Here is a 26,996-nt window from a genome sequence, read left to right on the forward strand (position 1 = left end):
TGTGTGCCAGGGGTTGTACACGAGGACCAGACAGGTTTTGTTAAGGGAAGGCAGCTGAACGCGAATGTGCGGAGGTTGTTGAATGTCATCATGATGCCGGCGATTGAGGGGGAGGCTGAGATAGTGGTGGCGCTGGATGCGGAGAAGGCCTTCGATAGAGTGGAGTGGGGGTACTTATGGGAGGTGTTGGGGAGGTTTGGATTTGGTGAAGGGTATATTAGATGGGTGAGGCCCCGATGGCGTGTGTGGCCACGAATGGGAGGAGGTCGGAGTACTTCCGGCTTTACCGAGGGACCAGGCAGGGTTGCCCCCGTCCCCCTTGTTGTTTGCATTGGCAATCATGCCGTTGGCGATGGCGTTGAGGGATTCAGGAAGGTGGAAGGGTTTGGTGCGAGGTGGGGAGGAACATAGGGTGTCGTTGTATGCCGACGACCTGTTACTGTATGTGGCGGACCCGGTGGGAGGGATGCCGGGGGTGATGGAGCTGCTAGCTGAGTTTGGGACCTTTTCAGGCTATAAACTAAATCTAGGCAAGAGTGAGGTGTTTGTGGTGCACCCTGGCGACCAGGAGGAGGAAATTGGCAGGCTTCTGCTTAGGAGGGCAGGGGAAAGTTTTAGGTACCTGGGGGTGCAGGTGGCCAGGAACTGGGGGACTCTTCACAAGCATAATTTCACCAGGCTTGTGGATCAGATGGAGGAGGAGTTCAAGAGGTGGGACATGCTGCCATTGTCATTGGCGGGGAGGGTGCAGTCCATCAAAATAAAGGTGCTTCCGAGGTTCTTGTTCCTCTTTCAGTGCATGCCCATCTTCATCCCCAGGGCCTTCATTAGGAGGGTGACTAGCAGTATTTTGAGCTTCGTGTGGGCACATGGGACTCCGAGAGTGAAGAGGGTTTTCCTGGAGCGAGGGAGGGATAGAGGCGGGCTGGTGCTGCCCAACCTTTTGGGGTATTATTGGGCGGCCAATGTGTCAATGGTGCGTAAATGGGTAATGGGGGGTGGGGGGGCGGCGTGGAAAAGAATGGAGATGGCGTCTTGTAGAGGTACGTGCCTGGGTGCCCTGGCAATGGCGCCGTTGCTGCTCTCTCCTAAGAGGTATACCACGAGCCTGGTGGAGGCGGCGACCCTAAGAATCTGGGGACAGTGGAGACGGCATGGGGGGGAAACAAGGGGCTCGATGGAGGCTCCATTAGATGGAAATTATCGGTTCATCCCGGGGAACACTGATGGGGGATTTAGGGGGTGGCAAAGTGTGGGCATCAGTAAATTGAGGGACCTGTTTATTGGCGGGAGGTTTGCGGGCCTGGGGGAACTGGAAGATAAATTTGGGCTCTCCCAAGGGAACATGTTCAGATACTTGCAGGTAAAGGCGTTTGCTAGGTGACAGGTGGAGGAATTTCCTTTGCTGCCCTCGCGGGGGGTGATGGACAGAGTGCTTTCGGGGGTGTGGGTCGGAGAGGGGAAGGTGTCTGACATCTATAAGGTAATGCAGGAGGTGGAGGAGTCGTCAGTGGAGGAGCTGAAGGCTAAATGGGAGGAGGAACTAGGGGAGCAGATAGAGGATGGGACTTGTGTGGATGCCTTGGAGAGAGTCAACTCTTCCTTTTCATGTGCGAGGCTTAGTCTCATCCAATTTAAGGTGCTACACCGGGCCCACATGTCCGGGACTAGGATGAGTAGGTTCTTTGGGGGTGAGGACAGGTGCACCAGGTGTTCGGGGAGTCCAGCGAACCACGCCCATATGTTCTGGGCATGCCTGGCACTGGAAGAATTCTGAAAGGGGGTGGCGGGGACGGTGTCGAGGGTGGTTGGATCCAGGGTCAAACCAGTTTGGGGACTCGCGATTTTTGGAGTTGCGGCGGAGCCGGGAGCGCAGGAGGCGAAAGAGGCCGGTGTTCTGGCCTTTGCGTCCCTAGTAGCCCGGCGGAGGATCTTGATGCAGTGGAAAGATGAGAGGCCCCCAAGTGTGGAGACCTAGATCAGTGACATGGCGGGATTTATAAAATTGGAGAGGGTCAAATTTGCCCTGAGAGGATCAGTACAAGGGTTCTATAAACGGTGGCAGCCTTTTCTGGACTTTCTGGCTCAAAGATAGGTATCTGGGTCAATAGCAGCAGCAACCCCCGGGGGGGTGGGGAAAGGAGGGTGTTCTTTATTGTTTCTATTTTTTTTCTTTGGTTATTTAACTTAATATTGTGTTAATTTAAGTTGTTGTTAATATGTTTTGTTGTTCATTGAGGATGGGCGAATGTTTATGACTGTTATCATTATTGTTATTGTTGGTATTTTATTGCGGTTCGCTGTTGTTATATAATAACAAAATTTTTCAATAAAAATTATTTTTTTAAAAAAACAATTGCATGAGAAGGCATGAGAAAACTCTTGAACCAAGTAAAACCTTTTTAAAAAAGATGCAAATGTTAGCTGAGCTCAGCGGCAGGTGTCTCACATTAGTGAGAAGGTCATTAGTGCAAGCCCCATTCCAGAGACTGAGGGGGCGATTCAACGGACCTGTTCAAGCCGGCGCAAATCCTGAGAGCGCCATAACCGGATTTGCGACGAGGAGATCTCACCTTGTGATTCTCACCTGGTGACGTAACCTAATTTAAATATTTAGAATCGGCTTTATGGCAAATTCACCCAGCTCCTGTAATTATCCCACCTGCTGGTGCAACATGAAGTCAGCAGGAATCACTGTTGGAGGCCAGACAATGATAATCATGTTGGGGGACTCGGAGGCCATTGTAGCCCCTGGGTGGTCAGTGCCCTGGAATGTCCTCTGATACCATGGCAGTGCCAACATGGCATTGCCAGGTTAGCACAACCAGCATCCCAGGGCGCAGTGCCAGGTTGGCATTGCCAAGGGGTGTGGCCTGAAGGTGGACCTGAATTGGGAAGGACCTTTGGTGAACGCAGGGTGTCACTCACCTGGTTGGGGGGGGGGGGGGGGCAGCTGATGCTGTCAATGGTGATGAGGGTTCTTTGCCGGCATAAAGGAGAGGGGTTCTGTAGCATTATTCTGAAATAGGGGAGCCCTTTAATAATCGTGCCCCAATCTCTGAGGATCCGGCTTTGCTTGTATCTTGGGTCCGCACTTATCATTCACCCCGTGAATCACCCCAAGCTCAAAAAAAAGTCAAAGTGTGGTGGATTGCGATCAGGATCACGCCAACCCATCGAGTGGGAATCGCACAATGCTTCCCACCAGAAACCACTATCATAGAATCCTTACAGTTTAGAAAGAGGCCATTCAGCTCATCGAGTCTGCACCGACCCTCTGAAAGTGCACCCTATCGCCGTAACTTAACCTACACATCTTTGGACACCAAGACGCAATTTTGCATAGCCAATCCACCTAACCTGCACATCTTTGGACTCTCAGAGGAAACCAGAGCAGCCAGAGGAAACCCAGGCAGACACAGGGAGAATGTTCAGACTTCACACAGACAGTCACCAAAGGTCGGAATTGAGCCCGGGTCTCTGGCACTGTGAGGCAGCAGTGCTAACCACTGTGCCACCATGTCACACTAAGGCATTTTTAGGGAGAATTGCAAGAGTCACAGAGCTTTACAGCCCAAAAAGAGATCCTTTGGTCCATTGTGTCTGTGTCAGCCATCAAGCACCAATCTTTTCTAATCCCATTTTCGAGCACTTGGGCCGTAACCTCGTATGCAATGGCATTTTGAGGACTAATTTTAACGCTTCATAAATGTCTTAAGTGTTCCTGCCTCTACTACCCTTTCAGGCAGTGAGTTCCAGATTCCCACCTCCCTCTGGGACAAAACATGTTTCCTCAAATCTCCTCTAAATCTCTTGTCCCTTTGCTTAAATCTATAAATCTTAAGGACAAGCGGGGCCATTAAACCAATGCTTTCTTAAGTGGTTGTAAATGATCCCATGGCATTATTCAAAGAGCAGTCTCCTGACAGACTACCAGAAAAATATCAACTAATTGTGTCATGAGACGTCTTGACCACGCGATCTTGTTGTGTGGAAACTGGCTGCTGTTTTTACCTTCATTAAATACAATGGTTGTATTTTATTGGCTGTGAAACGTATTGGGATACCTTATTGGGATGGCTGATTGAGGTCCACCAGCTTGGGCAACAGTCATAGAATCCAGAGAATTTCTACAGTGCAGAAAGAGGCCATTTGGCCCATCATGTCTGCACCAACCTTCTGAGAGAGCACCCTAACCCCACCTAATCTTCTTAGACACTAAGGAGCAATTTCGGATGGCCTATCCCCTTAACCTGCACATCTTTGGACTGTGGGAGGAAACGGGAGCACCCGGAGGAAACCCAACAGATGTGGGGTGAACGTGCAAACTCTGCACAGACAGTCACACAAGGCTGGAATTGAACCCGGCTCCTTGGCGCTGTGAGGCAGCAGTGCTAACCACTGTGCCACCATCTGGGAACTACAGCTGGGATAACCTGGCTTGGCTAAATTACATTTAGAATGGATAGTGCACAGGTGTCCTGGAACCTATTTCAACAGACTTCAGCAGATCTTTTAATCATCTCGTGAGCCAAATTCATGCAATGTGTGTTGCTAATTTTCTCACAACTTGCTTCAAACTGAAAGAACTCCCAAAAAGTTCACTGTTGTCTGGAGTGTTGGCAGTAAGTCAGAGCAAGTTGATGCATTGTGTGTTGGATCCCTCACCTTCAGCACCTGGATTTCAATCCAACCCTTACTCAGGGTTCCTCAACACATAAAGGAAAGACCCAGGGGACAGTACACTCTGTGATCAACTACAGGTGACAAAAGCTCTCTCTCTCTGCTGGAGCTTAGATGAATATGCTTGGGCTGTTTGAGCCGAGTACTCAATGGAAAAATGGGGGGGAAAAAAGTGAACCCGCGAATAAGGTGACTAAATTAAGTCTTGTATTTTTTTTCTTACCTTTCCACTCGTTCATCCCCGCAGAAGGGACTGCCATGTATGTAGGCCAGAGGTGGAGTTAGTTCACTGGATGTTGATCCGGCTGCCACCTTTACTTGGTAGCTGTAAACTCTGCCTGGGGCAACCTCCCTGAAAGTACATCGTCGACAAACATTAGTAACACCACTTAGTCTCCCCCAGAGTTCTTGAAGGAGAAAAATGAACTATGCAACAGTGAATTGTGCAGAGAAAAACAAAATCAGGAGCACGAAATTCAAATAAAACTGTTTGAAATCTAATGAAAACCAATTCAAACTTCCTATAAAGACTGCAGGGGAGGCAACAGGCCTGGCAGAACTCGACTGAGGGACATCCAAGGGCTGAGACCCACCATGGAGAGGTATTCTGCCACTGCTCACGACTAACTGAATGACTAACTGAGAGAGCCTCCAAGGTCTTTGTGCACTGTACGAATGAGGTATGTGTGGTCAGAGAGAGATTGTGCAGCCAGCCACAGAAGCAATAGAAAAGGGATTCATTCAAAATGCTCCCTTTTAGAACTAACTCACAACTCAATCATCAATGGAAAACAGGGTAAACAAAGCTGCTGCTTACGTTGAAACAGCTCCATCCCCAAGACACCTCCCCATGATCAAGCCTGAAGCCAACGAGTTGGAAACAAGTTGTTCGCATGGCAGCTACCAGGCAGTTTAATCGTCACGGTTCAGCTGATTGACGCTTGCTACAAACCTTTTGTCAGCACGTTTTCCCACCACACTTGTAATGTCTATTGGACAGGCTCCACACATTAGTTGCCATGTATTCCTCCATTCCCATTAGTCATCCACACTTCAAACCCTCTGGAGTTTACCCAAGATGTGACACATGTAATTTGCAAATGTGCTTTAATAGCAGAACGTAATTTGCAAATGTGCTTTAATAACAGACTGTTATTTCCAAATTTGTTTTAATAACAAACTGTAATTTGCAAATGTGCTTTAATAAGGTTGTAATTTGCAAATATGCTTTAATACCATACTGTAGCTTATTCTCACCCTCCAGATTTAATGCCTCACAGCAGCAACATAAGAACTCAGTACAATGGTTACAAACCCCCTCCCCACCTGTATATGGAGGGACAGTGATGAACTGTTGGAGAGTGAAGATAGTCCATTTCCTTAAACAACTGTTGTCTTCCTCTTCCCACACTCATACACTCTCGCCAGTTACTGAGAGACCCAGAGAAGAGTACTTACCATTGATCATGATGTACAAGTCAACCCAACGATAAGGTAACCACATATTTTGGTGCCGAAAAACATGTTTAAGTCTATACTCAACCCTTTTCAGCTAATAAATATTACACTCAAATTAAGAGTTGGTCTTAATTTTCCACTTCAGATATGGCTGTTTTACTCACTTTGCAAGTCAGTGGATCGGATCAAGCAGACAATACATGCCTTGCTGTCAAGCAGAGATGAAGGTTCTTAAGACGTACCTACACAGAGCAGGCTGCACATGGCAAACAACCAACAGAAAAGGATTAAGTATGAAGCTGGTTTCAAGCGAAAGGTTGCTTTGCTAACTTATCAAATAATTGTGCTGCAGGGAGAGAATTCAGTGTTAGTGAAAACTGGTGCCTGAAGAAGGTGTCCATGACAAAATGCACCATGAGAATGAGGATGAGCCACTGACCTGATCTTCAGAAGCATGTGTATCAGAATGAGCCTTAACAACCTTTAGCATGGTTACATCATCACCAGAAATGCAATGCAAATGCACAGACTTAAGTGGGTCAAATCAAATCAAACCTTGAATCCATTTAAGATTTCAGAGCAGGGCAGCACAGTGATGCAGTGGTTAGCACTGCAACCTCACAGCACTGAGGACCCGGGATCGATACTGGCCCTGGGATTTTCGTGCAGAGTTCACACGATCGCCCCGTGTCTGCGTGGATCTCACCCCCACAACCCAAAGATGTGCAGGGTAGGTGGATTGGCCACACTGCCTCTTAATTGGGAAAAAAAAGAATTTGGTACTCTAAATTAAAAAAAAAATTTCAGAGCAACAGACGGTTGTTGCAGCTACTTCATGGAACGAAAATGTCCAACGTTGAGGCAGAAGACCAAATGCTCAGAGATTACCAAAAGACCAAAAAACCAAAAGGATGGCATGGTAGCACAGTGGTTAGCACTGCTGCCCCACAGCTCCAGGATCCCGGGTTCAATTCAATGTGACTGCCTTTGTGGAGTTTGCACTTTCGCCCTGTGTCTGCGTGGGTTTCCTCCGAGTGCTCCGGTTTCCTCCCACAGTCCAAAGATGTGCAGATTAGTGGCCATGCTAAATTGCCCTTAGTGTCCAAAAGGTTAGGTGGGGTTACTGGGGATAGAGTGGAGGCGTGGGTTTAAGTAGAGTGCCCTTTCCAAGGGCCGGTGCAGACTCGATGGGGTGAATGCACTGTAAATTCTATGATCTATGACCCCGATGACAAAATTACCAGTATCCAGTGATTCATCATCAGACCAACAGCAAAATACACCTGTAGCCATTATGCCACATTGCGGAACATGGGTGAAAAGCCCATGAATTTCAATATACCCAGCAACTGAACAAATGGGCTGGAAAGGTTCAAAAACATTTCTAATGACAATCACAGCAGCATGAGAAGACAACAGAAAGATTTCTAAGTTCACTTGTGAGGGGTGTTTCAGGGAGTTCCCCACCCCAATTTAATGACACTTAGAACATAGAACATAGAACAGTACAGCACAGAACAGGCCCTTCGGCCCTCGATGTTGTGCCGAGCAATGATCACCCTACTTAAACCCACGTAACCCATATACCCGTAACCCAACAATCCCCCCATTAACCTTACACTACGGGCAATTTAGCATGGCCAATCCACCTAACCCTCACATCTTTGGACTGTGGGAGGAAACCGGAGCACCCGGAGGAAACCCACGCACACACGGGGAGGACGTGCAGACTCCACACAGACAGTGACCCAGCCGGGAATCGAACCTGGGACCCTGGAGCTGTGAAGCATTGATGCTAACCACCATGCTACCGTGAGGCCCCTTAATTGCTATTTTGGGCCCTTGAGAGTTTCTCACCCGTCTAGTCCACACTTTGAATTTTTTCAGTATTTGGGAGCTGAACTCAGTGATTGGTCACCATTTTGAAAGGACGCCTGATCTCTAAGTAAGCATGTGGATCCACCACACTACCCACCCATGGGCAATGTCACCCCGCACACACATGGGCACTCCTACCCCACAACCTCCAATTGAGGACACCCCACTTTGGGATCCCTGGGGGTCCCCCCTCTTCAGGCCTCCTATGACCATTTATAGGCCCCCCCCTTCCAGGATCCCCCCCCCCCCACCCATCACCCCCCCAGAGCCCCTACTTACCTGCCATGCACCCACCCCACCCGTCAACCACCCCCACCTCCCTCCTTTCATGGGCATTACCCCCACCCTCAGGCCTGGGCCCTTGGCAGTGCCACTCTTGCACCTGGGCACCCTTGCACTGCCGCCCTAGCACCAAGGCAGTGATCCTGCCAGCTTGGCAGTGCCACCTAAGCACCTAGGCAGTACCAGAGTGGCAGTGTCAAGGTGCTAGCTGGGCAGCGCCAAGTTGCGCACGTTCCAGGGGGGAGGGCCAGGGGGGGGTCACACTGCTGTGACTCTGACCATCCAGAGGGCTCCGATGGCCCGAGAGACCCCCTGGGTGTTGTTCCGCCTGGTCCAGGTTTGTAAGGACCAGCACTGATCGGCGCTCGGCTGAAGCCCCGCTGAGAAGGCTGGTAAATCCCGCGATGCCAGAAGATATCGGGTAAGTTTGCCGAAGTCAGTTCAAATCTGGCTATGGCGCGTGCCACAAGGGGCGGGATCCTGACTCGGATGCCTTGCAGGACCTGGGTGGATCCCGCGAGGTGTGAAGTCTGCTGGGAAGCCAGTGAGGGGGCTCTCCCGGCATTCACTGGCCGCACTGCACTCGAGCGAGAGTGCAACGTGGATGGTGGATAGCACCCTTGGTCACTCACTTTTTTGTGCCCTGGGGAGTTTCTCACCAGTTTGACCAACACATTAGGGTGCAATTCTCTGGCTTCGTTGTGCTCTCGCTCAAGCGAAACAAGACCAGTGAATAGCGGGAGAGACCGAAAACGAGAACCGCGCAAAGTGCCAAACAGATTTGCGATGCAACCTGCCCGCTCCCGTAGGCGAAATCGGGATCTTGCCATAGCATGGCCAGAAATTATCACCACTTAAGCCCGATTCCCATACAATTAATGGGAGAGACCCCATATCCAAGGCCTCATGTCATTCATCGGCTCCCCCAGCAAGTGGTCATGCTGGCGCAAACTAGTATCCTTTTTGAAAAATGTGGACCTGGTGGAAGGGCTTCTGCGGGGAGCTGAGTTGGTGAGTAGCCATCTTTGCTCACAAGCAAAAAGCCCAAGGGGAACAAAGAGCCACCCTCCGCTATCCCTGACTACTTAGGGGTCTCCAATAGCCCAGGAGACCCACTGGGTGCCGTTTCAGCTAGTCCGTGTTGATGCGGACCAGTGCTGAACAGCATCCAGCTGCGGACTCGTTGCGGAGGCTGATAGATCCCAGGACGCCGGTAGATCCCGAATAAGTTCCCCAAAGACGTCGGTGCTATTTGGTCATGCCTCTTTTGGGCATGATTCTGACTCAGATGCCTCGCTGGACTTGGATAGATCCCGTGAGATGTGAAGGTGCCAGGAAACCCGCAGGAGGCCTCTCCAGGCATCCACTGGCCACACAGCACTCGATCGAGAGCGCAACAGGCCCAGTGAATCGCACCCAAGATTGACGGTGGTACTATCTACTTATGGAACAAAATTAAAACCTGTGGTAATTTTCAAACATAAAACAGTGCTGAAAATCAAAGTTCACTGCAGGAGGTTTTGTGTGTGTCCACAAAAATGGTTAGAGGGATGAGCTCCCGTACCAGCCTCCCCGGACAGGCGCCGGAATGTGGTGACTAGGGGCTTTTCACAGTAACTTCATTGAAGCCTACTCATGACAATAAAGCGATTTTCATTTTCATTTTCACAAGAGGCAAACTTATTCAAACATATAAGATCCTGAGGGGACATGATAGGGTTGATGCTGAAAGGATGTTTTGCCTTGTGGGAGCGGTTCAAAAATACTAGGGGCGGGATTCTGCAATGCCCAACGCCAAAATCGTAATTGGCGATCGGCAGAGAATCGATTCCAATGCTGGAATCGGGGCCGGTGCAAACACAAACTGCAGTCCCCAGACAGCTTGTTAAATTTTATTTCAGCCCTGACATTTCATCCCACTGTGGATCGAGGTTGAAGCTTAAACGTAAAGTCCACCTGGCCAATCGGCCCACTCGATAACCGTTAAAGTAAACTGGCCACATAAAGTTATGTTTAATTGGTCCCTTAATGAGCTAAATTGTCATCTTGATTGTCGGCGGGCACACTTCCGGCTCTCGCGTGCACCAGCCAACCAAAATATCGCGTGAGTGGGCAATGACGAAGGGGGATGCTTGCCCAAGATCTTTTCTCACGGTTTCACATGGTTCCAGGTCAGGCGCATCCCCAGCCACCCGAGCAATGCAAAATTCTGGCCCAGGTATCACTCCAGTTATCCTAGACTGCACCCCCTCCAAGGCCAATGTTTCCATCCAAGTGGTAGTGTCCAGAACTGCTTCCAGTACACCAGGCATCATCTAATCAGGGCTTCATATGACTGAAGCATGATTTCTAACCTCTTGTATTCATAGAATCATAGAAGTTACAGTGCAGAAGGAGGTCATTTGGCCCATCGGGTCTGCACCGTCGCTTGGAGAAAGCACCTTACTTGAGCCCAGGTTTCCACCCTATGCCCGTAACCCGACCAAATCTTTTGGACAGTAAGGGGCTATTTAGTGTGGCCAATCCACCTAACTTGCACATATTTGGATTGTGGGCGGAAACCGGAGCACCCGGAGGAAACCCATGCAGACACGGGGAGAACGTGCAAACTCCATACAATCACCCACGACCGGAATTACATAGACATAGATTACATAGAACATACAGTGCTGAAGGAGGCCATTCGGCCCATCGAGTCTGCACCGACCCACTTTAAGCCCTCATCCCCTATCCCTAACCCTATTCCCGTAACCCAATAACCCCTCCTAACCTTTTTTGACACTAAGGGCATTTTTATAATGGCCAATCCACCTAACCTGCACGTCTTTAGACTGTGGGAGGAAACCGGAGCACCCGGAGGAAACCCAAGCAGACACGGGGAGAACGTGCAAACTCCACACAGACAGTGACCCATTGGGGAATCGAACCTGGGACCCTGGCGCAGTGAAGCCACAGTTGTGCTACCGTGCTGCCCTATTTGAACCTGGGACCCTGGAACTGTGGGGCAGCAGTGTTAACCACTGTGCCACCATGCCGTCTAGAATGTGGGCATTGATCCCACTACAGTTTACATGTGAAGCAAGCATTCTACCACTTGAGCTAATTCTCCCGAGTGATCCTGGACAAGTCCCCACTCAGCGCCTGGAAGGACCCTGTGGCATAAAAGTTTAGGGTGACCGTCACCTTGACGGCCACCGGGAGCGAGTGTCCTCCCCCATTCCCATGCGGTGCCAGGTTCTATCTTTCTGGGTATAGGTACCAGCTCTTGGATCGGATTGGATTTATTTATTGTCACATGTACAGAGGTACAGTGAAAGTGTTTCTCTGCGAGCTTACTATCTGTTCTCTCACCCTTTGCTGTTCTTTGTATCATTCCTATTTGTTAGGATCTGTGCTATTTTTAACATTTTTGCATGCTTTTTAGGTTACCCCTTCCCTCTTGAGTTGCCCCTGGCAATTATTCTTGGCACGTAGAACTCTTGTCCCATAGGGGTATTAACTGCTTCAATAACACATTAAACTCTTTTTTGAACACCGCCCAATGATTTTTGTTATTTTACCCATTATAAGATTTTCCCAGTTCATTGCGGACAGTCTCTGCCCCATGCCATTGATGTCAGTCTTGTCTCAATTAAAAATCTTAGCTGTTTTGTGTTTCTTCCTTCCAAACACCATGTGAAACTAAAACATTTTATGATTACTACTCGACAACTGTTCATGCACCATTAGACTGTGAACTAAATCTGGTTCATTAGACTGTGAACTAAATCTGGTTCATTAGTTATTACTAAGCAATAAGCGTTAGTAGATTTAAAACAGAAATGAGAAGCAATTACTTCTCACAAAGGGCCGTGAATCTGTGGAATTCACTACCCCAGAGTGTGGTGGATGCCGGAACATTTGAGGAGATACAGATTTTCAATTACCAATGGGTTGAAGTGCTTTCATGCAGAAGGAGGCCATTAGGCCCATCAAGCCTATACTGACCCTCTGAATGAGCACCCTTTCCCTGTAATCCCACCTAACCTTGGGACACCAAGGGACAATTTAAGAGTGGGCAATCCACCTAACCCTCACATCTTTGTGGGAGGAAACCGAAGCACCCAGAGGAAACTCATGCAGAAAAGGGGAGAATGTGCAAACTCCCCACAGGCAGTCGTTCAATGCCAGAATTGAACCCGGGACCCTGGCCGTGTGAGGCAGCAGTGCTAACCACTGTGCCACCCCAGAGAATGCGCAGGAAAGTGGAGTTGAGGCCACGTTTTCATCATTTTCATCACACTAACAACAAAAAAAAAACAAAGAAACAATCGCAAGAACGACCCCATCGATATACAGCCCGAAACATCGACTCGCAAATTCCAAACGTAAGTTAAAAAACAAACGAACCCCCCTCCCACATTGTTCAATGGCAACAAGTTCCCGACAGTGCATGATAAATAATCCCCATGAATTGTAGAACTCTTCTGTTGTGTTATGCTACTTTGGACAACACAGGCTGTTACTTGATGCAGTCTTCACTAAAGGATGCTCCAGACTCTGAAATGAGTTCAACATGTTTATTGAACTATTAACACAATTCTCAAATGAGTTTGCCTCTCTGCTAATCTAACTGTACCAGCTTGCTCTAAGCCATGTGCTTGGGTGTGATGCTGCTGATCAACCCTGCCCAACTTTCTAGATGTCTGTCTGTGGAAAGAGGCACGGTGTGAGTGCCTCATCCCTTTTATAATGTTTATGTCATGCCCCCTTGTGGTGATGCCACCTTTGAGTGTCCTGACTGCCCATTAGTTGTGTCCTATTCTGTGTTCATTGGTTGCATGTTTGCAAATCATGACATCCTCCTTCACCCCCTTACCCAAATTTCACACTCGTGAGGGACAAGAATTCCAGCAGCATCCCCCCGCCATGCACAGGCACAGAGTGGAGAAGCGGACCTCCACCCCAGCAGAAACCACCTCCGAGCAATCAGCGAAGGGAAGACTGACACCCCAAAAATGGCCTCTTGGGCATCCAGTTCCAAGTCCACATGTAACATCCCCGAGATGATATTAAAACCCCCCTCCAATCTCTTTCCAGCTTCGGGCAGGACCAAACAATATGTACATGGTTTTAGGGGCCCCTCCCACACAGCTCGCAAACATCCTCTGCCACCTCAAATAGCTGGCTCAACCTTGCCTTTGTGAGATGCGCCCTCTCCACGACCTTCAATTCTTTCAGCCCCAAACTCGCGTATGAAGTTGAGGCATTCACCCTTCATCGCACCTCACACTACAAATCTTTTTCCATTACCTCCCCCAACTCTTCGTTCCACTTGGCCTTAATGCCCTACATGGACATCCTATCCTCCAAAATCTTCCCATAAATCGGTGACACTGCCCCCTTCTCCAACTCCCCTGCCGACAGTACCTCCTCCAACAATAAGGGGGCCGGCGATATTGGGAAACTCGGAAGTTCCCTCCTCATAAAGTCTAAGACTTGCGGTACCTAAACCCTTCCTCTTGCGCCAACCTGTTTTCTCCCCCAACTCTTCCAGCCTCATAAAACACTCCGCCAGGAACAAATCTTTCATTACCTTAATCCCCGTCTCCTCCCATCACTGAAACTTCCCATCCAGCCTCCCTCGCTCGAATCTCGGGCGGGATTCTCTGATCCGGAGGCTAAGTGTTGACGGCATCATAAACACCGTCGCGTTTCCTGACATGGCCTCAGGACCAGCAATTCTGACCCATACCGGGGGCCAGCACGGCACTGGAGTGACCCACGCCGCTCTAGCAGCGTTAGATGGGTGCCGTGGGGCTGCGCATATGCAGTGGGACCGGCGCAATTTCCGTGCATGCACGGTGCCTCCCTTCTCCATGCCAGCCCCGACGCAACATGGCATAGGGCTAAAGGGGCTGGCGCGGAACAAAGGAGGCACCCAGCCCGAGAGGCCGGCCCGCCGATTGGTAGGCCCCAATTGCGGGCCAGACCACAGCGGAGGCCCCCCCAGGATCGGCACCCCTCTCCCACCCCCTCCACCCCACAGGCTGCCCCCGGATCCTTCCACGCCGAGGTCCTCCCGGGTAAGACCAGGTTAGAAACGGCGCCGGCAGAATCGGGATTTTTTGTACGGCTGCTCGGCCCATCTAGGGCGGAGAATCGCTGGGGAGGGGAGGCGCCATAGAGCAACCCCTGACCGTTGCCGTGCCAGTGCCAATGGCGCCGATTCTCCGCTCTCCGGAGAATCGCGTCCCGGCATCCCACTGCGCATGTGCAGACCTGCGGCACCCATCTGACATGGCTAGAGTGGCGTGGGTCACTTGGGTCACTCCAGTGCCGTGCTGGCCCCCTGTAGGGCGATTCGCGCCATTCGTGGCGATTCTCCGGCCCTGGGGTGAGAGAATCCCACCCATGATTCCCCCTAATCAGCAGCCCCCCCTGACCCAACCCCAACTTAAAGTGCTTTCTCAGCTGCCTCCAAATCTTCAACATTGCCACCATCTCCGGACTCTCCAAATACTTGCCCGGAGCCATCGGGAGTGTCGCCATCGCGAGCGTCCTCAACGCTGACCCCCTGCATGAGCGTTTCTCCATCTTGACCCACAGGGACCTCCCTCCCCCCATGACCCAACCCCGCCTGTTGCACTCTCTGCAGGACCATCTTCCTAACCCTGGTTACCTTCCTGCCCCCGCTGCAAATAAACAAGCTGACCACCTGTCCACAGCTTCAAAAAAAAGACTTGGGTAGAAAGACCAGCAGTCACTGAAACAAAAACAAAAATCATGGTTGCACATTAATTTTAACCACCTACACCCAGCCCGTCAACGACAGAGGGAGGTTGTCCCACCTTGTCAAGACAACTTTCTTCCTCCCCATTAAAGCAGTAAAATTATAACGACCGTCCTATGAAATGACAGCTCCCTCACACCTGGACTATCTACTTCATCGCCACCTCCCTCCAGAGCTGGTCAGCCAACATACGTCCCGCCTTCTCCCCATATTCATAAACTGCTCCCATCACCCGCCTCAGTTGGCGCTCCGCCTTCCCTGTAGACAACTGGTCAAACTTATCCTGAAGCTCCTTCCTTTTGCCTAGAAGGGTCAGATCTGCATATCCCACGTACCTCCTATCCATCTCCAACATCTCCTCTGTCAGCTTTTGGCACTCCTCCTTGTCCAACTTGGCCTTAAACGATATTACCTCTCCCCTCACTACTGCCTTCGGGGCCTCACACACCACTTTCTGCAATAGTTCCCCAGCACAATTAAATTCTACATACTCCTCAATCACTTTCCCGATTTTATCACAGAAACTTCAGTCCCCCAACAACCCTGCACTGTGCTCCACCCTGGCACCTGGGCTACCCTGCTCTCCAAGACCACATCCACCCAATATGGTGCATGGTCCAAGATCGCTATCGCCGAATAGTCTGATCCCTTTGTTCCAGTCAATAACGCCTTCCCTACCACAAAATAGTCTCTCCCGAATACACATTGTGCACCGAGGAAAAAAAAACGAATACCCATGCTCCCTCAGATGCAAAATCCTCCACTGGTCAACTCCTCCCACCTCTCTCATAATCTCGGTCAGCCCTTCACCCCACCCCGCCCCTGCAACTGGGCCAGTGAGCACGTCTGCAACCTGTCCATCCTCAGCTCTTACAGCACATTACAATCCCCTCCTACTATTAGCTTGTGTGTGTCCAAGTCCGGGATGGCTCCCAGCACTCTCTTTGCAAACCCTGCTTCGTACCAGTTGGGACCGTATACACTCGCCAGTGCCACCAACCTCCCCCATTACAATCACATATCTACCACCTGATCCGCCACCACCTTTTCCATCTGGAACCGCACCTTCTTGCCCACCAACACCGCTATCACCCCGAGGCCTACTATCGAACCCAGAGTGGAAAACCGGACTCACCCAACCCTTCCTGAGCCTCACCTAGTCTGTAACCCTCAAGTGGGTCTCCTGCAGCATCGCTACATCAGCCTTTAGGCTTTTAAGGTGCGCAAATACCCTCGTCCTCTTCATTGGTCCCCCCAAACCACTCACATTCCATTCTGACCGGGGGTATTTCACTCCCCTGCCCGTCCTATCCGCCATCATCATAACTCTGGGCCCTGCCCACTGGACCAGGCCCACCCGTCTCTTTGTTGCCATCAAACCCCTTCCCCCCTCCCAGAATCCCCCCATCCACTTCCTTCCTGAAACCATCTCTCCTAGCATCGATCCCATCCTCCCACCTTTCACACCTCCGGGCCCATCGAAACCTATTCAACCAGGCTCCATGACCATGACCCATCCCCCACCTCACTCCAGTTCACGAGCCTACTGACACTTGATAGTGTGACGGTCCCTGCCACCCTCCTCCCATTCCATTCCCCCACGCCCAGTCCCTAAAAAACAACCTTACAATAAACAAACCTGGAGCAAAACAGTGTGCGCCCCATAAAACCGCCATTGCCGCAAAATTTTGCAAGTCACTTTTCACTTGTTCCCCCATACCACAGGGTACTCTACCCTTCCCCATCCCCAAACAAGAAAACCCCAATTCTCAACCATTCCCATACAAGCAACTTAACATCCTTAAACTGCTAACAAGAAATGAAACCATATACATCATTCCGCCCCCTTCCCTCAGTCCAGAACCAAACCCCAGTCCCATTTCTCATTTGAGCCCCAGTCCTTCAGCCTTCCGCCGCTGCCGCCTCCACCATCTCAAAGCAGAAGCCCATTGAGATGTAGGTCACCCTCAACTTTGCCGGGTACACCATGCTGAAGCTCACACCACTGCTGTACAGTGCCGCCTTCACCCGATCGAAGGCCGCCCGCTTTCTCGCCAGCTCCACGGTTAAATCCTGGTATATACGTATACCAGCTCAAGCCCATTGCACCTCACACTTCTGTTTCGCCGACCTCAGGACTTTCTCCTTAACGTGGTACCTGTGAAAGCAAATTATTACCACCCTTGGAGGCTCATTCGTCTTTGGTTTGAGCCCTGTCCAGTTCATACCGGGGGAGGGGGTTCTTCACCTTCCCCCAGCATCTCCGCCAACATCTTAACAAAGAGCTCAGCCGGCCCCGGGACCTCCACCCCCTCGGACAGGCCCACAATTCTTACGTTCTGCCGCGTCGACCTCTTCTCCAGGTCTTCCACCTTCGCTCTCAGTCCTTTGTTGGCCTCCACCACCCTCCGCAGCTCCTCACCCATCGAGGTGAACTGGCCACTATGCTGTGACAAAGCCTCCTCCACCCCGTTCAACTTCTCTCCTTGCTCCTGTACATCGTCCGATGTCTTCGACACCACCGCCTTCACCAGGGCTATCACCTCCACCACCAATTCATTCATTGCTGCCATCAGTTCTTGCCTCATCACCTCCATGTGCTTGGCAAATGGCTTTTCAAATTCCCCGGCCATCACAGTCATCTTCTTCATTATGATTGGTGCGGCTCCACCCAGTGAACCAGCCTCCGCCATCCTTCCTGCTGCCGGGCTGACCCGTTCGCTCAATGGCGAATCTTCACTTGCCTCTTCTTCCAGACAGCTTTTATCTGGTTCTTCAACATCCCCCTTCTTTCCTTATGTCTTCCTGCATCAGCTCATCCAAAACCTGCCGCTCGGACCGGCATTAAATTCCAAAAAAAAACGAGCCTCGAGCAGGAGCCACCCAGCGTGCGACTTCCACCTACATGCTGCCACCGGAGATCCCCCTGAATCAGTTTCATGCCCACAGTAATGAACCCACTTACAGCCCCTCGACAACTGTTTACTGCCACTGACAGGCATCTTCTATTCACCAACTTTTTGTTTCTTTTCCAGTTTTATCATGCTCTAATTAAAATTCAAAAAGTGAAACCAAATTTCATCTTGAAACTGCTCACCTGGGTACTAACCAGAGAAATACTCTCACCAAATTACCAACATTAACAAAAGCAGATGACTGCAGATTTTGAAAATCTGAAATGAATACAGACAATGCTGAAAGTCCTCAGCGAGTCTGTCAGCAACTGTGGAGAGAGATAAGGAGTTAGCATGTCGACCTGGTGGCCAGGGACCTTGCAATAGAATGCTACTGATGACGGAGTATGACATGAAACGTGAACTCTGGGTGCGATTATTCCAAAAAATTCGAAGTTAATTTGTGGTGGGTTTTTCAGGGAGTTGCCCGCCGGCTTTGCCAGCGAGTTCCCCACCGCTAGTCAATGTCACTTAGTCAATGGGGCCCTGAGGGGTTTCTCACCAGTTTAGCCCACATTTTCATAGCACTGGGAAGCTGAACTCAGAGATCTGCCTGCCATTTTGAAAGGGTGCCCCGATCTCCAAGTGAGCGTGCGGGTCCCCCACACCATTTCACCCACCACACACATGGACAGTACCCCACACTCCCCAAGTGAGGACACCCCAATTGGAGTCCCTGGGGGTTCCCCCTCTTCAGCACCCCCTCCCTTTGAGGACACTCATCCAGAGGCTGTGATGCACTGCCTTCCCACGCCAATTGGAAAGCAACAAGACTCTTCACCCAATTGGATGATGCTTGACTGTCTGCTAAAGAGCCTTTGTTTTTCCATTTTCAATATTTTTTATATCTGGAAAAGAGAAATGTTCAAAGTAAATGGCAAACAAAAGTATTGTTTTAATGACCTTGTGATTTTTCTCCAGAATTACAAACAGCTGTGTCCGGAAGATTGACTTTCAATTCCTGGAAATCCCAGGCCAATCCTGGAGAGTTGGCAACCCAAAGGCGACTTCACTTTTTTATTCCCATTCCACACCCATTTTTCCACAGCCACGTGCCCAACTACTCAGAACAGTTTCGGTGAAGAAAATGTTGTTAGATTTACTGCCCGACCTGTCTCAGTTGGTCGCCCTCTCTGCTCAGAATCAGTCTGGCTTCAAGCCTCAATCCAGAGACTTGAGCACACATTACCAGCTGATGCTCCAGTGCAATACTGGGGGGAGGGGGGGGGGGGGGGGTACTACATTGTCAGAGGTGCAAATTTAGGATTTGACGATAAACTGAGGTCCTGTCTTCTCTCTCAGATGAAGATCAAAGATCCCATGGCACTATTATAAAGACCAGCAGGGGAGTTTCCCTGGTGTCCTGGTCAATACTTACCCCTCAATCAACTTTCACAAAAACTGATGGTCATGCTGTTATCACATTATAGTTTGTGGGATCTTACTCTGCGTTCACTAGTGTGTTGGTGACTGTAAAACACTTTGGGAAGTCCTGGGACTATGTAACTTCAAACTTTCCTTCTTTCTAATTATTCAAACAACGCTGTTCAGGTAGCCGCTCTGCTGGTCACTGGTCAATCGGAGTTGAAGCCCAACACAATTTTCTCTGGGTGGTGTGCACATGTATGGGGTTGCTGACTGAGCATAATACCATTTGTGTGCCCTTTTCCCACATGGTTGCACATGGAGGAGAATGCAGCTGGTGCCAGATTGTCATTGCAGGAAATGCAACTTGCAGGAGGAAGTACAGTCCCTGCTGAGATATTGACCAGAGGTTGCTGGAGCCAAGTCACTTTCTACCATCCTGATGCTGAGGAACCACCAACAGGATTAAAGATATTCAGGAGAGAACGTTCACCAAGAGGCAACATGTCAACTTTTGGAACACAGACCTGTAGTAACCAAAACCTCCATCAGCCTATATTTGAGGTGTTTTGTGGAAAATGCTTGATGTAATGGTTCCAACAAGTGATGTGACAATAATAATAATCTTTATTAGTGTTACAAGTAGGCTTGCCTTACACTACAATGAAGTTACTGTGAAAATTTCCTAGGCGCCACCCTCTGGCGCCTGTTCGGATACATTGAGGGAGAATTCAGAATGTCCAGTTCACCTAACACGCACATCTTTGGGACTTGTGGGAGGAAACTGGAGCACCCAGAGGAAACCCACGCAGACACGGGGAGAATGTGCAAACTCCGCACAGACGGTGACCCAAGCCGGCAATCGAACCTGGGTCCCTGGCACTGTAAGGCAACAGTGCTAACCACTGTGCTACCATGCCGCCCATATTGGCGATAGATAACATGCAAATGTTTGCAGTGAATTCAACTGTCCAGGGTGATCATGATGACAAGTCCTTTAGTTCAGTAGTCACTGCTAGAGAGATAAGGAGGTCTCCAGGATGGGCTATTGCCACAGATGCTTGCAGCAGTCCCACGCCATGACTTCTTGCAGTAGCCTTATGACTGTCTTGCTCATCCAGCTTTGCTCGTGTTCCTTCATCTTTCTCCTGACGGGATGAGAAAAACTGCATGAAGTTCCAAACTCCGGTGCGTGCAGCTTACCATCATATTAAAGAACACCCTGGCAAAGTGATCTGTCATGATACTTCAATCATGCTTTCCGAATCCAATGCTGTGTTCAATTCTGTATTGCGAATTGGTGCTCATTCCCTCACCTCGACCGGAATGACCAGCCACGACTGCAGAGATAGAGTGCCTCCATCGTCCAGGAGACATCCAGACAATTTCCTTTCAGCAATGAGGAATGATGATCCGGTGGGCCATCTTCAGTTGAAACGAGGCAGGCAGCCATCTTGTACTGAGTACTCACATACAACATCACATCCTTCTTCACTAACCATACATGCATTAAGTGTTTGAAATCTATTTCCACTCAGGGAAAATGCTAAAAATGGGTTGGCATGTATTTGAGTGGTTGATGACCCCCTTGGCAATCCTGACTCTTGATAAATTGGACTGTACTTTCTCACAGATGTGCAATCCCCGTTGGGACTTTGTGTCAGTCGGATTCAGGACACCAGGAGAATATCCCATTTGTTTCCAAATGGTGGGTGGGACCTTTAGCATCCCCTGATTTACTGGAATCTCGGGTTGACATATTTTAAAAAGGAAGTTACCTCAATACAGCACTCCCTCAGCAGTGCACCACATTGGAAGATCGGCCTAGATTATAGGTTCAAGTCGCGGTGTTAGGCTTGAACTCTCGGCTCGTTACTCAAATGCCAGGATGCTGCCAATTGGGCCACCATCTCCCTGACACACAGAAACACTGAAATGCAACATTGCATCTGTTGTTTGGACTTGTCTTAGTTTTTACTGGATTGACACCGTTTCCTCATTGGTACTGATGAGATAAATTGTATTAGAGGCAGTGATTGAGGGATCAATATTGTCCAGCGCACCAGAGTGAACTTCTGTACTGTTTTTCGAAATGTTAGCGATGGGGTTTTGTACTACCACCTGAGGGGATTGACAGGGCCTCCATTTATTGTCTCATTGGCACCTCTGACAGTTACTACACGGGGTGTCAGCCAGGATCAGATGCTCAGGACTCTGCATCTGGGGTTTGGAGAGTAAGTGGGTTTTACGTCTTTAAAATGCATACTTCCATTACGAGTACTCACCAGTCAGTGAATGTTCTTTCCATCTGTGTGACAGTCACTGTTCGCCCTTCCTGAAATGGAGGCTCCCTCACAATCTTGTATTTCAGAGTCTTGCATTTGGCACATAGGGGGTCCTGACCCTTGGATTTCAGTAGCACGGCATCCAGCTCCAGCTTCTCATCGAAAGTATAGATCTTCACCCCCACCACTTTCTTTTTCACATTGACCTTAATGGTGAGGGGAATGTCACAGAAGGTGTGGTACGGCCCTCCAAGCTGAATGTCCTCTCCATCTCTGGTCAGGATCCCCACATTGGAGATGGTCCTGCCTGAACCGGCAGACAAGTAGGTCACCCACACTGACAACGAGTCCGCGACAACAGGGTGGGCGAAGTGGAGCTCCAGCATGCAGCCATCTGGTTGGGGGCAGGGCACTGTCATGTTCATGTGGTAGAGGTGCAGCTCTGGGCTCCAGGCCCGTAGGCTGGGTTCACACGGCACCTCCACATCAGGAGACCCTGCGGCAAACAGACATCATGGTTTAAACCAAACAAATGAACAAACAATGCACTTGTTTGTCTTATAAAGTGCATTACACATCCTCAGAATATCGTAAGGTGCTCTAATACGAGGAAGTATTTCCTTAAAATTGCAATGTTAGAAAAGCACCAGCCAATTTGCACACAGAAACAACGACAATACAAATGTCAAAACATGCCTTTAGTGATGTTCACTGGCCAGGAAACAGTGGAGATCTACTCAGTCTGATTACCAACAGTGCCAGGACAAGTACAGTTCTGCAGGGTGGTGGCTATCATTCTGAGAGAGAGGCACGGTCAATGTGGGAGAGGGGCAGTCTGAGTCAGGAGAGGAACTGACCCGAGTTGTGGATAGGCTGCATCAGGCAGGGTGAGCACAAAGGTGATGTCTGTGTCGGAGGCAGGGTGCTTCAGTGTTTGGAGAAAGGCGGTGTCAGTGTGAGAGAGGGACTGTGTCCCTGAGGAAAGACGATGTCAGGGTGGGTAAGGTTTGTGTCCCAGATTGGAGAGGGCTGTGTCAGGGGAGAGAAAGAGGCTCTCTGAGTATGGGGTAGGGATTGTGTCAGCGCTGAGGGAGGGTCTGTGACAGTGTTGAAAGTGTAAACAGAAAATCTAATAATAATAATCTTTATTGTCACAAGTAGGCTTACATTAACACTGCAATGAAGTTACTGTGAAAAGCCCCGAGTGAGAAAACTTGGCAGTGCGTGAATAATACTGCAATATGCAATTCTCTTCACCCAGAGCATCCCAACTGTGTCTGTTGTCTGGGGATTTTCTTTTTGCTTCTTCCCCATCTTTCCTTTCCTCTCTTCCTAACCTCTCATCCTCAGCCAGAGGATTAGGACAGTATCAGTCTGCAGTATCCCAACCTAAACACCACAGACCGGGGGAGGGGCACAGTGGCTAGCACTGCTGCCTCACAACGCTAGGGACCCAGGTTCAATTCCGGCCTCGGGAGACCCTGTGTGGAGTTTGTACGTTCTCCCCGTGTCTGTGTGGGTTTCCTCCAGGTGCTCCGGTTTACTCCCACAGCCCAAAGGAGTGCAGATCAGCTGAACTAGCCATGAAAAAATTGCCCCTTAGTGTCCAAGTACGTGAAGGTTCGGTGGGGTACAGGGATAGGGTAGGGGAGTGGGCCGAGGTAGGGTACTCTTTCAGAGGGTCGGTGATAGACTCAATGGGCCGAACAGCCTCCTTCTGCACTGGAGGACTTCTACGGTTCTATGGTTAATAAACATTCTCCCCTGGAAGATCAGTATCTCCTGTCCAAAGGATCTCCGCAACAATTTTCAGAATGAGCATCATGTTCCATATATACCTCAATCACTCGCTGTTCATCCAGATTTCACCTGTCTCAATGAAATTGTTTTCTGATTTTTATGATCAAACTATTCCAGAAACTTCCACAGCTTGCTAAATATTGAGGGTAATTTTTCCTCTCCATTTCTAATACGTTCCTCAGGGTAGTGTCCTAGATACAACCATCTTCATCAATGACCTTCCCTTCCATCATCAGGTCAGAAGTGGGTATGTTTGCAGGTGACTGCACAATGTTCAGCACCATTTGCAATTCCTCAGATAATGAAGCAGTCCATGTCCAAATGCAGCAAGACCTGGGCAATATCCAGGCTTGGGCTGGCAAGTGGCAAGTTACATTTGCACCACACAAGTACCAGGCAATGACCATCTCCTACAAGAGAGGATCTAACCACCGCCCTTGATATTCAATGGCATTACCATCGCTGAAACCCCACAATCAACATCCTGGGGGTTACCATTGATCAGAAACTGAACAGGACTAGCCATATTAATACTGTGGCTACCAGGGCAGGTCAAAGACTAGGAATCCTACAATGAGAAACTCAGCTCCTGAGCCCCCAAAGCCTATCCACAATCTACAAGGCACAGGTCAGGAGTGTAATGGAGTACCCTCCACCTGCCTGGATGAGAGCAGCTCCAACAACACTCAAGAAGCTCAACACCATTCTTTCAAAAACATTCAAACTCTCCACCACCAACAAACAGTGGCAGTCATGTGTACCATCTACAAGATGCACTGCAGTAACTCACCAAGGTTCCTTAGACAACACCCTCCAAACCCACGACCACTACCATCTAGAAGAGTAAGAGCAACAGATACCTGGGAACCCCACCACCTGGAGGTTCCCCTCCAAGTCACTCACCAACCTGACTTGGAAATATATCGCCTTTCCTTCACTGTCTTCATCAATGATCTTCCCTTCCATCATCAGGTCAGAAGTGGGGATGTTTGCTGGTGACTGCACAATGTTCATCATTCTCTAACAGTACAGTAGGTGTACCCGCAGCTCAAGTACCACATCTGTTCAAGAGGGCAACTCACCACCACCTTCTGAAGAGCAACTAGGGATTTGCAACAAATGCTGGCCTAACTAGCGACGGCCACATCCCATAGATAAATTTTATAAAAACCTTCATCATTCAGTTAGTCCTGCTTCCGTTCATCTGCTACAAAATTAGCATCCATGCCTTTGCTATCTCCAGACTTGAATATTCCAACGCACTCCTGACTGGCCTTCTGCAATCTACCCTTCTGTAAACATAGGCTCATCCAAAACTCTGCTGCCTGTGTCCTAACTTGCACAAGTTCTGTTCCTCCATTACCCCAGACCTCACTCATTAGAAGGTTTACTGGACTAATGGCAGGAAAGGGGAATGCTGTCATAGGAGGATAGGTTGGCGAGGTTAGGTTTATATCCACTGGAGATTAGATGAGTAAGAGGCAATTTGTTTGAAACTTTTTAAGATCCTGATGGTTCTTGGCAGGGTGGATGTGGAGAGGATGTTTCCTCTTGTCGGAGAATCTAGAGCTAAGGATCACCATTTAAAAATAAGTGGTAACTCATTTAAGATAGATGAGGAGAAATGTTTCCTCTCAGCCTTTTGAGTGTGTCTGGAACTCGCTTTCTCAAAAGGCAGTTGAAGCAGAGGCTGACAATATTTTTTAGGCAGAGCCAGATAGATTCTTGATTAACAAGGGGGGGGGGGGGGGGGCGGTGAAAGGCTATCGGGGGTCAGCAGGAATGGGATTGGGGTTTCAATCAGATCAGGCATGATCTGATTGAGTGGCGGAGTAGACTCGAGGGGCCAAGTGGAGGCCAAGTGGACAACTCCTGCTCCTAACTCATGTGGTGAATGGTGTCTGTATTGTAAGTGCAGTTGCTCTACCTGTCCTTCAGGGGGAGTAGCTCTGGGAATGCTCGAGTTGTACGGGGCTTCTCCCTTGGCTCTGCCCAGGACTCCTCCCCCGGAAACTGCTGTTTAAAGATCAGTGCCACATGGTCAGCCGGCCAGTTCACCGAAAGTTCAATGGCTAATAGGCTGGCTCTGTTGTGAGTATATTAAAACCGCTATTCTAATCCTACAAGCACGTGTCCGTAGAATTGTTGGTTCCAACAACTCATATGTTCATATGACTTACACTGAATCACCATTATACACGGCCTCAATTTGAAATTCTCATGCTTGCTTCAAAATCCATTCACGGCCTCATCTTTCCCTATCTCTGTAATCTCCTACAGCCCCACAAACAACCCAGATATCTGTGCTCATCTAAATCTGGACTTTTTAAAAGTGTTTTATTGCCATTTTTTACATATTATACACTATACAAGCAGTAAGGGTAACGGTGCTGATACAATGTACATATTGGGTCACTGTACACTGTACTTAGCTTGGATCACTGTCTGTGGGGAGTCTGCATGTTCTCCCCGTGTCTGTGTGGGTTTCCTCCGGGGGCTCCGGTTTCCTCCCACAGTCCAAAGATGTGCAGGTTAGGTGGATAGGCCATGCTAATTTGCCATTAGTGTCCAAATTGCCCTTAGTGTTGGGTGGGGTTACTGGGTTATGGGGATAGGGTGGAGGTGTGGGATTGGGTAGGGTGCTCTTTTCAAGAGCTGGTGCAGACTCAGTGGGCCGAATGGCCACCTTCTGCACTGTAAATTCTACGATTCTATTCATATCCTGACGTTCCCCCTCACCCTCCGCCACGTTCATTCTTTGTTTCAGGGTACTTTCCCAAGCCCTTCACTGTACAGTGCGTAGTTATACGTTATTTACAAGTGGGCAGTGCCCTCCCCTTTTGTCATTGGGCCTTCCCCGTACACCTCCCTTCCCCCCCCCCCCCCCCCCCCCCCCCCCACTCTCCCTGACCTGTTTTCAACCTTCTCTTGCAGGGTTCCTTCCATGTTCTTGTTCTAGGCTTTCTGGCCTCTGTGTCAGTTGTTTTCTGGCTTCCCCTTCCTTTTCCTGGTAGCCCCCCCCCCCCCCCCCCAGTTCCTGTCTGCTTCTTGTGGTCCCATTGGCTCCCCGTGAGTCCCGTTCCGACCCCCCCCCCCCCAACCTCCCCCATTGGTCTATTGCTGTTGGCTTGAAACAAGTCCTGCAAAAAGTTGGTGAATGGCCTCCACAGTTTGTGGAAGCCATCCTCTGACCCTAGGATAGTGAACTTTATCTTCTCCAGATGGAGAAATCCCATAGGTCTGCTAGCCAGTCTGCAGCTTTGGGTGGTGCTGCTGATCATCAGCCGAGCAGGGATCTTATAGAAACATATAAAATTATGAAGGGAATAGATAGGATAGATGCAGGAAGGTTGTTTCCACTGGCAGGTGAATGCAGAACTAGGGTCATAGCCTCAAAATAAGGGGAAGTAGATTTAGGACTGAGCTTAGGAGGAACGTCTTCACCCAAAGTGGATTGTCAATCTATGGAATTCCCTGCCCAATGAGGCTCCCTCATTGAATGTTTTCAAGATAAAGATA

General features: G+C 49.5%; 1 protein-coding gene across 1 annotated transcript in view; it reads right to left on the bottom strand.

Annotated features, from left to right (window-relative positions):
- The window catches only part of LOC119964909 (pappalysin-2-like), a 569,527-nt gene that overhangs the window by 323,853 nt on the left and 218,678 nt on the right, over positions 1-26,996 (bottom strand). The window contains exons 7-8 of the mRNA XM_038795012.1: positions 21,678-22,173; positions 4,907-5,035 (exon numbers count right to left, since the gene is read on the bottom strand). Coding sequence (XP_038650940.1) covers positions 4,907-5,035; positions 21,678-22,173 — 625 coding nt within the window. The remainder of the gene's footprint in view (positions 1-4,906; positions 5,036-21,677; positions 22,174-26,996) is intronic.

This window comes from Scyliorhinus canicula, chromosome 4, assembly GCF_902713615.1.
Source record: "Scyliorhinus canicula chromosome 4, sScyCan1.1, whole genome shotgun sequence".
Classification (NCBI taxonomy): domain Eukaryota; kingdom Metazoa; phylum Chordata; class Chondrichthyes; order Carcharhiniformes; family Scyliorhinidae; genus Scyliorhinus; species Scyliorhinus canicula.